At 52.2% G+C, this 12,846-nt stretch overlaps 1 protein-coding gene across 1 annotated transcript in view; it reads right to left on the bottom strand.

The window, feature by feature from the left end:
* Shb (SH2 domain containing adaptor protein B) overlaps positions 1-12,846 on the bottom strand; it is a 124,319-nt gene that overhangs the window by 16,231 nt on the left and 95,242 nt on the right. The window contains exons 4-5 of the mRNA XM_005008667.3: positions 12,344-12,515; positions 7,006-7,125 (exon numbers count right to left, since the gene is read on the bottom strand). Coding sequence (XP_005008724.2) covers positions 7,006-7,125; positions 12,344-12,515 — 292 coding nt within the window. The remainder of the gene's footprint in view (positions 1-7,005; positions 7,126-12,343; positions 12,516-12,846) is intronic.

The raw sequence follows: 12,846 nt of genomic DNA, 5'->3' as shown, positions 1-12,846 counted from the left end.
TTTGGCTGCTGTCCATCTCCCAAATGCTTCTATCTTCCTCATACTCCAAGGACTCTCCACCCCTACACTATAGTCTTCCAGCACCCCTCACCACTCCTTGGGACAGAACTGCTAGCCCTGTGTGCCTGGAGCTACCACCCTGACCACCCTGCCAGCCTGCCTGACCCGCCATTTTGTATTTGTCCTCCTGCAGTGCCCTAGTCCCAAGAGCTTGGACAGGTACAGGGTCAGAGAAGCACAGGGTACTTGGCCAGGAACCCAGGGCCCGCAGTCTTAGCTGGCCAGTGTGAGTCCCAAGGCAAAAGATCATGTGTCTCAAGTTCAGCTTCCTTCCTTGAAAATTTGTCCATAGGAGGGCTCACTGGGTCTTCAGAGGCCTAGTGGGGACTCTGGGAACAGAGGACTGAAATCTAGGCTTGCTGGGGCTGAGTGGGGTCTCAGCACCTGCTGGGGCGCCTTGGTAGCCTCTGAAGGAATGGCCCGGTGGTTCGTACTGGGAGAGGCAAACTCGGTGGGGCTGTCTGGGGACTCAGGTGCCGACCCACAGGGGGATGCTCAGGTGGTAGAGGGAAGCAGTCTGTGATGAACGCAGGGTGCACAGCCTCTCTGCACCCCATCCATCCCCACCCTACAAACCTTTATTATTTTTTGCTCCTGGCTGTCAACAGCAACAAACTAAGATTAATCACTTGCCTGCCTGCCTGAACACAGACAGGCCTACTGTTTGAAAACTCTCTCCTTCACTACATAAATCAATGAGGGGAGAGAAGAAAGAAAAACATTCCTAACTAAAACACTCTTCCCGGCCCTGCAACACTCACCCTCCGCTAGAGCCCCAGGACGCAGCTACTGGGCAGGGACTGGGAGCCCAACAGTCAGCACTAACAGCAGATGCAAGGGGTGTCATCAAGGAATCCGAGGGGCCTTTTTTTGATAAAAATACTACCTGGGAGTGAGATGGGGCCCTCCCAACATCCTCTAGCTAATGGAAAGGGCTCTGTGGCCTAATCATGCAACCTTAATGTGGAAAAATGGGTCCTGATAGAACTCTGGGCCTTGCACATGCTGGCCAGCGTGTAGCTGTACCACTGAGTTACACCTCTAGTCCCGTGTTTTAAAGACAACAATGAGGAAGATGTTAGCTAGAGAGATCTAGTTTAGCACAGCTTGCATGGTCTCACCCCCAGGGCTCTGTTGACAGTGCTACCTCCCTCCTTCTCTGTCCCTGTCCTTGTCTGTACTTCTTGCTATACTGGGAATTAAATGAAGGTGTAGGTAGCCCTTTTCATATGTTATTCTGAGATAGAGTCTAAGTTGTCCAGGATGACCTTGAACTCACAATTCTTCTGTTTCAGTCTTCTGAGTAGTTGGGATTACAGGTGTGTATTTCATGCCTGCCTTTCATGGTGATTTCCAAGGCTCCAGAAAAGCTAGGAAAAAAAAGCTCAGCACACGCTAAGCACCTCTGTGTGCCAACAGCAGGGTGGGGCTCACCTGCACGCTCCACTTCTTACCTATGCCCCGACTCTTCAGGGTTTGATAACGGAGGCAAAGGAACTTGCCTGGCATTACATAGCTGATGTGAGATGAGAGCCAGGGTGTGGATTTGGTTACCTTTGACTTCAGAGCCTGTAGTTTTCCCTCTACATCTGGAAAAGGGCTGCCCTGAAACCCCTCTCACAATAGGCCCCTTGCTAGTACTTGTGCCTTGCCAGCTCAAGTAGCATGTGTGTGGCATGTAGGGACACAGAGAGGTGGCAGCTGTATTTAAGTAATACTCATGGTGCCCTGATTCCATTAGCAGTCTAGATTACAGCCCAGAGAATATCACTATATCCGACTCGAAACCTTCAGAACCTGTTCAGTGTCCTTCTGGGGCCATACCTTTCCTGGAGGATGTCAATGTAATTGGTTCTTGGTCTCCCTTGAATGGCAGTCTAGGCCGGCCTTGAACTCACTATGTAGTCCAGACTGGCCAAGAACTTGCAGTGATCTTCCTGCCTTGGCCTTCTGAGTGCTGGATGTACACCATGTACTATGGATGTACACCATCCTGCCAGCTCAGCACTGTTCTCATACAATCGTGACACCTCCCGTCTTCTGCAGAGTCCCCTCTCTGTTCCCTCCTCTTGGAAAGCCCACAGTACTTTCCACATTCAGTGGCTGTGATGCTTTCTATATCATTGTAAGTGTCAGTGTCTTCTCTGTCTCATCAAGTTGTGTGGTCCGGCAGGATCTCAGTAAACAGCTGCCACTGAAAGGGGCAGAGCTTAAAGCGACAAGGAGGGCAACTGAGGGCTCAAGTGTGTGGGGCATGCAGACTGGTACTTATAAGGCATGGCAAGCAGGAAGCCAGTAAAGCCTCATTTCCAAGGACGCTGGTAATTAGTCTCTGGGGTTTTGAAGATTGGTGGCTCTTTCTGTGAGAAATCTATGTAGGATACTCTCTGTTTCAACAGAGGTAAAGCTGAGTCCCTGTTAAAAAAGCAGGGGTGGGGATTTAGCTCAGCGGCGTAAGTGGCTGCCTGGCAAGCTTGACAAAGTCTTGAGTTCAATTCCTGGGACTCCACCTCAAAAAAGCAGTGGTGTAGAGTACAATGTTGCACTTGAGGAATCACTGCTACTGGGGAGGTTGAGGCAGGAGGATTGCAAGTTAGAGGCTAGTGTTGGCAACTCAGTGATACTGATCTCAAATTAAAAAATAAAAAGGACTGGAGATAGATACCTTAATGTTAAAGTGCCATGGTGTTAGGAAAGGAGAGGGGAGGGGAGGAAAGGAAAAGAGAGGGGAGAAGAAGGGAGGGGAGGGGAGGGGAAAGGGAAGCCAAGCCAAGCCAGGGCCTCCCTGGTCACTGGCTTCCTGCCTGCCATGGCCTTAGAAGTGCCAGTCTGCATGCCCCATCCCAAGGACAGCTGGATGCCTGCTGTCCCCCAGCTGCAAACCCTGTAATCTTTGAAGTCCTGTCTCCCTCATCTTGCTCAGATTCTTTTGCAAAAAAACATGCTACCAGAACTTGTGAAGAGGCCTTTACAGTCCAAAGTGCCTGAAGGACCCTTTTAATAAGATTTTTCCTAACTTCTTTTTAAAATGCCTCTCCTACTGCTTTTCCAGAGACGGGAAACTGTGTTAAGAGTTTTCTATTTTCTTGCCAACTTCTCAAGCCTCAACCCTTTACTTCTTGAGGATGGAGCAAGAGTACCCAGGGCCAGTGGTGTATATGAGGTCCATCTGCTGCCGCTACTGGAGGTAGGGAAACAGGGAAAGGATGACAGTGATTGGCAGGGTCTCCGAGAGGGGTGATGCACCCCAGGCACAGTCTAAGGGCTGCTGCATGCAGCAGGGTGGGCTGGGGGCATGGGGTGCAAGTGTGAGGGAGGAATCTGAGAGCTGGATTCTGAGTGGGGCATGAAAGTCAATGCCTGGCACTGAGAACTGTGACGAAAGCCCCTGGGAGGGCACAGGTGTCCTGCTGAGGCTCCTCTGCACCTGCTGAGGCTCTGCCCAGGCTGTGTCTCTAAGATGCCACACTGGCTGTCCCTGCCTGGGGAACACCTGTCTTTTGTCTCTGTCTCTCTCATCTTTGGTATTAGGCTGATATCCAGATGGTCTCTACCACTGAGCTACATATTCCCAGCCTTTTTACTTTTATTGAGACAGGGCATTACTAAGTTGTCCAGGCTAGTCTCAAACTTGTGATCCTCCTGTCTCAGTCTCTTGGGCACTTAAGACCACAGGTGTGCACCACTATGTCTGGCCTCTTGTCAAGTGCAGATGTTCTTCACTGCAGATGTTCTTAAGTCTCTGGAACAGGGACCACCCACTTGTTTGCCACCTCTGGGCTCCCAAGACTCCGTGGACAGACCTGCGTGCAGTGAGGTACAGACTGACCTGGTCAGGCTCTAGCCCCAGAGCCTTGTGCTCCTCACAGTGGTTCCTTCTGATGGTCAGCCCAGGGCCTGGTACAGAAGGCTTTTATAAATATCTTTTGAGAAAAGATGGAATAGGTGGAAGGCCCTATCCTCTGAGGCCAGACTCTCCGAAATGCTTTCTGGCCCTGGTACAGCCTCACAGAGGGCCTGGAGGCTCCCATGAAAATGCCAGAGATGGAGAACCGGCATAGCTAGAATTCCGATGTCATTTTGCACCCACTCCTGATAGAACAGTGCACAGGGATGCCATTCCCCACCTCACTCTGGCAGACAGGCTGGAGTGAGAGAAACCACATACCTCACACAGAGGCTGGCCGACTGGTGCTCATACACAGTACCAGAGCGGATCCAGTTGCACTTCAGGTGATTAATGCCTAGTTGTCACTCCCTAGTGTGGGGCTGGACTAGTCAGGGGCTGCAGTGGCAAAGCAAAGTGGGCCTCCTGGGCATAGGTTATAGCCACTGGATGGTCTCACTCATGTCTCCATTTTGGGTTGGGCTTCTTCAAGGGAAGGCCGATAGCTCAGCACACCCTTCTGGCCTTGGGAGTGGTGCTCTAATGACTCTGGACATGCATGCAAAACTAAATCTTCCATCTCCAACACCGCGGGTGCAAACCAGTCATTCAAACTCCATCCTGATAATCAGGTTCGACAGCACAGATGCAGCAACAAAGCCCAGGGCCGTGGCAGTGCTCTTGTCCAGCATACTGGCAGACACCGTGCCATGTGTCCTGGTCACCTCTCTGGCCTGGGAGGTGTAGATCATCCAGACAGAGCATGCAAAGGGTAAAGAGGGCTGAGCCCACAGACAGAGATGTGGGGAGTCAAAGTCTATTTCTCCACTGGACAGATAGGGGAAGAATTTGTTATGGTCACATGATGAGCAGTAAGTGGCAGAACAGGATGCCTGTCCAGAATTTTGGCAACAGGTGTCTTAAAAACAGACTTCAATTAAACCACAGGGCTGATGGCACCAACACAAAAGGTAATAATGTTATGGCATCAAGGATCAAAGAAGCGGCATACAGGCCACAAACCAGGGAGGGGAAAGCTGGGGGAGGCCCTCTAGACCACAAGCCTGCACTGAGGACACAGATCCATGGTGCTGTCCACCCCTTGGGTGGGCCCTACTATCTAGGAACCAGCACAGGCCAGGGATGTAAGGGGACTGGACTCCTGGCCACCTGAAAACCACCTGTGAGGTGGCATTTGTGTAAGCAGAGGCTGTTCATGAGAAACAGACTCTCAGGGCACCAGTGGTATTATCTATTCTGCACGTAGGTCTGGATTCCTCCTGCACAAGGAACTCAGTCTGACAGAAGATCGCAGGCTGCCAAGGGTGGTAGGGAAGGCTGGTGACATATGTCCCATCGCTGATGTCACCTGTTTCCCTTGCTGCTTGCAGCCTGGAAGAGGCCATTCAACCTGGTCCCAAACTTATCTCTGGGTGGTGAGGGGGACGGAAGCAGCGCCCAAACCCTGCCAGTGGGCTGGATGAGGGTAGCTGCTTGCCACTGCCCCGCCTGAACCCAGCTATAGCTTCCCTGGCTCTAACCACCACGGCCTGGCCTGCAAGCTGCAGCCTAATACACTGAATTTTCCTCCGCTGCCACAACTGACCAGATTCTACGCTATTGGGTCTGGTATCAGACAATGAAGCACTCAGGTGCCAGCAGCTCTTGAGAGCGGAAATACTCCTGTTTTTTGTGTGTTTCAGTGTCCTCCCACTTGGTTAGAATCCTCCCTAGCCAGGCAGGGGTCTAGTCTTACTAACTAGATCAATTACCCCCCACCCCCAAAACAAGACATTGCTACCTCAAGGCAGCTTGGGATTGTCCTAATCTCTTATTAGCTCTTTTACAAAACTTCTTTTCTCCCAGGGCTGGACTCGGTCTGCCCGTAACTCTCTTTCTGGGGATACGTGACCATATCTGCTCCTGCCTGGATAGTACTTCCGAGTGGTATCTGAAGGTCTCTGCAGACCCTTCCTCCTCCCGAAGCCCCCGCAGCTGTCCAGCTTCTCCCTGTGCCTGGTGCCTGCCCCACATGCTGCAGTCTGTCACACACCCTCTCGGGGCAGAGCCGAGCACACTGGGCAGCCTCATCTTTCCTGGCCACACCGAGACCTCTGTCTACAATGCTAGCATGTGCGAAAGCTCTCCTGACATCAGAGTCCTGCACCTGCTTTCTGACAGAGAAGAGGGCACACAGAGAGTGCCACTGTGTCTGCAGGGTTTCTGCTGGGGGAAGGGCCAGGTTTATGAACAAATTAATTATGTCACCGAGTCTTTGACACATCCTTCCTCACTTTGGGTCTCAATTTTCTTCTCTGTAGAATGTGTTTTAGAGGATATTTTAGGTCAGCTGTGGTCGTGCACACTTGTAATTCCAGAACTCAGGAGGCTGAGGTAGGAGGACTGCCCTGAGTTTAAGGGCAGCCTGGGCTCACATAGCATGTTCAAGGCCAGCCTGAACTGCACATCAAGACTCTGTGTCAAATAAATGAATGAAATTTGAAATAGTCCCACCTAGCAGTATCACTGACTCATGGAGCAGCCGACCTCAAACCCTCATTTATGAACCTGCCATCCTGATAGCAACACCTCATGACCAGAAAGACCTGACAGTTTACAAAGCAAACATAGACAACGCCAGCAAGATTCTTCTCTACTCTTCCTGCCACATGGGCCAGCCATACACTCTTGCAAGCCTCAGTTTCCCAATCTGCAGAATGAGGACAATGTACTCCTATTAAAGGGCTGTGGTAAAGTTTAAGACAGGAAGGGGATAGGCTGAGAGCTTCCTACAGGACCCGCTCATGGCGTGCATGAGACTACCATTCCCAACCACTTAAGGGAACCCTAGGACAAGAATCCTTGCCTCTGGGAAGGCAGCAGTGGAAAGCGTTAACAACTCTTCTGGGTCCCAGGAGAGTAGCATTAAATTAAAACCAAGTCTTAAAATAAGCAGGCAGCTTCCCCAGTCTTTGCACGCTGCACTGGGGCTGCAGGGGCAGGTGTGTGTGTGTGTGTGTGTGTGTGTGTGTGTGCGCTCATGTGTGTGCTGTACTCACTTCAGTGACAGGGAGTAGTCGTGCTTGCTGGTCTGGCTGTTCCGCACGAGGTAGCTACACTCCTTGCAGAGACGCAGCAGATTCTCAGCATCCCCTCTGCTGATGGCTCCATGATACCAGCTGGGGAGAGAGCGGAGTGTGGTCAGAGCCTGGTGCGGACAGGGCTTCTGCAACCTGACTACTTAGGGAGGTTTGGTATCATTGGAGGCAGCTGCCAGTTCCCTGGCCACCACGGGACAAGGCAGGAATCCACCAATTTTTGCCCAGTGGCTGTTTACCAAGTGTCTGCTGCATACTAGCTCCTGGCGGGGGGCAGTGAACAAACCCAGGAGCTTCCCCTTGACAGGCTCACCCTGACATGGCTTTAGGCAACAGATGCACAGGTACACTCTGTGATAACAGGAAATGAAGTAAGGCGGGATCACAAGTTTAGGGACAGGTAGGTGGCCAGGAAAGCTGTGTGAATACAGTGCCACTTCAGAACTGCAGGAAGAAGTGTTTGGGGAATGGGAGGGTACCCAAGGCAAAGGCCAAGACGGGTGTCTACACAGTGTGCTCTGGAAGCAGCCACGGATCAGTTCACTGGGACTGGAATGGCAGTGTGGTCCGAGAGGTAGGCTGGGTCCAGAGGTGTCTCTCTGAGACATGGAATCCATCAGAGGGTGCTGACAGGAAGGCCATGCTCTGACTCTGACACGCTTGAGGTGAGGGGACAGTGCTTATTACTCAGGTCAGGGGAGTTGGAGTACAGCGGCTGTACCATGCTAATGTCCTCTGCAATGGCTGGACACACGGGAATCGAGCATCACTGCTTCCAGATACCATGCATGCGGGAGAGGAGCAAGGAACACAGTGCACAGGGCCTGAGGCCTCTGACAGCAGGATGAATGGGAATGCAGCTGGCTGCATGGCTGCACCTGTTGGAGGTCACCCCCCAGTGAAAGCGTAAATCTCCACCTACTAACAAGTGGTGGTGAGACATGAAGCCAGGAGAAGAAGCAGAGGTGCCGGACGCTGGCAGAGGCAAGACTGGCTCTGAATTGTGGGTCTGTGTTCGTAGGCCAGGCTACTTGCTGGAGTGGCTGGGTCCTACCATATTAGGGGGAGTGGGGTGACATGAATGAGCTACAGCAAAGGATTGTGTAGAGCCTATGGTGGGTAAGCGTCAATGACAGTAGAAGGAACATCTGCAGAGAGCCTAGCCAAGCAGCCTACACGGATGACATCTCCATCCATGAGGACCCTGAGTTCCTGCAGCCCACAGGCTGTGCACTGCATTTCCGGCTTAGGTGTGGACTCTGCCTCCTGATGAATGCCCTGGAGAAGGCACCTCTGAGGATTTGGACAGACAACCTGGCCCCTCCCCAGCAGGTGGCCACTGCACACTTCCTGCCACTGACAAGGCAGTGCTCTCCAGGAGCAGCAGCAGCCACAATTATAACCTAAAAAATAGCTTTAGAGAAATGAGCACTGGAGAGTATCTGTGGCCATCTCGGGAGTGACCATGGAATTGGGCATCTGGAAGGGAGACCTGCCTAGGTCAAGGGTCAGGGGGGTGCCCAGGCTGTAGCCCACCTTCCCTTCTCCAGTCACTGTGACGCTGACAGTGTTTGCAAAGCCAGCAAGGCCCAAGCACACTTTAGAGAGGACACAGGACTGTAAAGGGAGGATCAGTCAGATAGAGCTGGCTCCAGACACAGTCAACAGATCCAGTGAGACTGTCCTCCAGAGACTTCATCGTGTAACACACCCCCAGTGCGCTGACAAAAACATTTTATTAAGAAAACAACTTCCAGTCATTTGAAGCTGAGCTTTCCTCAGGGAAAGACCTAGAAGAGGTCTCTGGAGAGGTGCTGCCCGCTGTCTGCCCCTCCGCAGTCTTAGAAGCAAGCCCCACTCAGCTGCAGAAGGCCCTGCGGGTGGGGGCCTCTATCCTCATTAAGGATAATCTCTAGCAGTAAACAGGATAAGCTGCCGGTTCCTTTCTACAGGGGAGAAAGGCAGGGAATTCGGGGTGGAGGATCAAAAGGGAGAAGGGAGCAAAGGGCACTGGGTCAGGAGCTACCGTCAATGTGTAGCCTGCCAGCAGGTGGCTGTATACCAGGCACAGACTGGGCTTGGGTGGTCTTGAGGAGGCCCTGCCTGGACTAGAAAGAACAGCTAGGCAGGAGGCCATTTTGGAGCCCCTGTGGAGGGCCCAGTCAAGAACCAGGGGGATTAGGGAGATTCAACCTCTGGCACATTCATCCCAGCAATATCCACAAGTTCATTCAATATTTACTCAAGGCTCACTATACTTTTGATCTCACAGGGCTGACGGGAGAGGGAGAGCAAACAGAGAGATACAGAAACCATTCCAGACAGTGCCAAGTGTCATGCAGGAACAGCAGGGCTGCGATAAGGCAGCATGACTGGTCTCAGGAGGCCCCTGAGGGCATGGCATTTGACCTAAGACCCTGGTAAAGGACCAAAAAAAAAAAAACATCTGTGCAGAGTAAACAGCAAGTGCAAAGGTCCTGAGGAAGGAAGGTCTTGGGGTGCCCACACAGCAGAATCACCCAGACTGTGTGCAGAGAGTGGTTTAGGAAGAGTGGAGTGGGGGTCACGAGACCTTGTGGGCTGAGGGAAGGAGTCTGATTTTACCCTAAACACACGAGGGAGGAAGAGGAGAGAGGAAGAGTGTTGCACGGTGATGTTACTTGCCCTGGATGACATTAGAATTAGCCAGGCTCCCCTGAGGAGACGGAAGCAGGAGCCAAGTCAGCAGGAGGAAGATGGTTGCAGAAGAGAAAGGAATAGGCAAATTCTAGTGTTTTGGCTTTTTAAAATGGTCTTTACAATGAGCTGCATCCCTGGCCACTTTATTTTTTATTTTGAGACAGTCTTGATAAGCCACTGTGTTCCTTCCCAGACTAGGCTCTCATTTGTGATCTTTCTGGCTTAATCTCCCAGCGTACTGGGATTACAGGAATGTGCCACTATTCCTGACTCTAGTGGTATTTTCCAAGGAGGACTAGCAGGTCTTGGCAGCGCAGCAGCTGCTGATGTAAGGCAAAAAGAAGAATGAAGATGAACCAGGTGTGTGACTTGAGCCTCATATAGACGGAAGTGATATTGTTGATAGCACTGTGGAAGCTGGGGGCGGCCAAGGTTCCAGGGGATCAGGAGCCCAATTCTGAACTATCAGGTGCGAAATGCTAGGAAGGCAGCTGGAGGTAGGTGTGAGAAGGTCTGGGAGAAGTGTGGGCTGGGGCCACTCAGCTGTGAGTCATCCCCAGGCTCCTCAGAGCGACTCGCCCGGAGAGCCTGCAGCTGGAAATCAAGCTCAGCAAGGCTAACCTTCAGGTCAAGCACAGCCAGGAGCACCGAGGAGGCAGAGGAACCGGGTGATGGCTGCCATGGAGGGAAGAGGAGGCTGACTGGGGACACAGACAGAAAAGGAGAGCTGGCCGTGGTTGGTGAGACAAGGGGAGGTGATGGCGAAGCAGAGGTACCAACAGCTCCTTGGGGACTCCCTTCATCAGCTGGCAGCCCCTTATCAAGCACCTGTTCGTGTACCAGGTAACGAGGATGCAGTGGCAGCCCAGACAAGGTACAATAGGTAGGGAGGCACGGAGTCAAGGTTATTTTATTTACTCATTCAGACAAAGCACAGGACCAGAAAATGTTTGTATGGTGGTGGCGATGAGGATGCAGGATGGAGGGGTGGCGGGAAAGGGGAGAAGCCTGGGCCCGAAGGTGGGAGGTACTACTTTAACTCTGAAGCCCCATCACCCAGGCACTGGCTGATGCAGTGATGGTGGTAGTGGGGTGGTGGGGAGGGTGGGTGATGCTTTCCATTTGTCTAATGCTGTACTACAAGTGGATTTACCTATGCACCCTTCTTAGTGATGACTCAGGACTCCTGGAAGGCCAGGACAATCCTGGGAGTCAAGACGATGGAGGGCCAGTCAGGACTGGACTTGAGAGAGGGAATAGGCAAGGAAGGGAGCACTGCTGCTTGGGACTAAGGGTTGGTCCAGAAATGGAGTGAGGGTCAGATGCGCCAGGCTGACACGGGGCAGACCTAGCCACTGCTGTCAGGTTGCACATAGAATAGCTTCTAGGCATCTCTGGATTCTATTCTGTTGATTTAAAAGTGCACAGTTCAACCAGAAACATCAAAACCTGCATTATAATCTGTGTGGCTGTGAGGCAATTAACACCCCAGCAGGAAGTGACCCCAGTGAGCTCTGCAGGGCAGGAGGTGGCCATGAAGTAGGCTGCAGACACCTGGGTCAACATGTGGTTCTAGCAGATGGCATCATTCAGCAAATCCTGCATCCCAGCTCCACAAGTGACCCTTTCTGAGAGGGGACAACACCAGAATCCCCCACGGCCAGGACAAATACAGTAGATGATGCTCCCTGGTATCTTGGCTTTAAGAAGGGCTTACTTTGGGCCAAGTGGTGTGCTGGGTGATCAGTGCCATGCAAGGTGGTGAATGAAGAAAAGTTGGGTCCCAGATCATGAGGCTGGTACAAATGTCCTGGCTAACTGATGCCCCCATATGTGCACTGGGGAACTCCTTTCACACTACTTCTGCTTGTTAAGCAGATGATACACCTACAGGTATCAGCACAAGACCCTATCCCTGCTTTATTAAGTTCCCAGAAAACTCACCCTGGTTCAGGTATGTGGAAAGGCGAGGACGCAAAAAGTGGTCTGGGGCAAAACACTGAGCAGATGGCAGACTAGCGAGACGGGACTTTGTCCCGGAGGTACTGGGGAGCTGCAAAGGTTTCAGAGCAGGGCAAGTGTCTATCTGCACACAGCAAAATCCTGGCAGAGCAGGGAGCAGAGTAGGGAGATGATCACGGATAAGGAAGATAGGCAGTCAAAGGCCTGGTCAAGCACAGTGCCGGGGGCAGTGGAGCAGAATTCAGGGGCTCTGTGGATGGGACTGGGCCACTGAGAGGAGTTGGGGAGTCTTGGAGCAGGGATGAGCAAACCTAAACCAAGAACTGCTCAATTTATATCAAGCTGATGCAGAGGCAACATACCACTGTGGCTAGAGAGAAATTGCTAATTTACACGCAGGAGACAAGCTTAGCTTCTACTTATTTTTCAAGAACTGACTCGCTGCATGATGAAGTGAGAAACTGAAGTGAACCAGGCCCCGACTGGGGGTAAAGCTGGGCTGCCACTCCCTGCCTGGAGCCTCTGCTCCATGAGTTGCACGCAACCTGCTCCCCTGTACCACAGAGAGACAGGGTCAGGGAGAGGCGCCCGACCCTAAGGTGTGCTTAGTGACCACAGCAACTGGGGTGTGGCTGGGCTGTGACGCTGCAGAACTTACATTTGTTTCTCTAATGGGACGGTAGGATCCACTCTTTCTCCCAGGATCCCACAGAACTCGGGGCTCCCATGCTTGATTGGCTTGAAGCCCCCTCCAGGAGCACGAAGCTGGCGCCGCCGGTCACGGGAGGGCGAGGGGGATGACTGCCGTTTCTCACTGCCGCTGAACTGCGCTGTGACACAGAGAGAAACAGCACGTTGTTACTCGGAACTCAGCCCAGAGGGTCTTGGGGGCACTCTTGGGAAAACATTCAACTGTTTAGCATGCAATCTGCAGAAGGCATAGTTCCAGGTCATGAAAAAGCACAGTCCCAAAAACTATGGTTTCTGCCATAGTCTGAGAAAGTCCTTTGGAAGCTCACGCACTGGGTCTTGACTTATTAGTTGTGAGCTGGGGCACAGCAGGAGGTATCTGAGGAGATCACGGCACACATGGAATACACACCCTGCCCCCAGAAACAGGTGGATCTCCTTGGTGCTGGGCTAGTTGCCATGTGCAGATGG

This window comes from Cavia porcellus, unplaced genomic scaffold (assembly GCF_034190915.1).
Source record: "Cavia porcellus strain 051 isolate PalLab524CR breed Dunkin Hartley unplaced genomic scaffold, mCavPor4.1 scaffold_1, whole genome shotgun sequence".
NCBI classification, from domain to species: Eukaryota; Metazoa; Chordata; class Mammalia; order Rodentia; family Caviidae; genus Cavia; species Cavia porcellus.
This window is presented reverse-complemented; position numbering and strand designations above follow the sequence as displayed.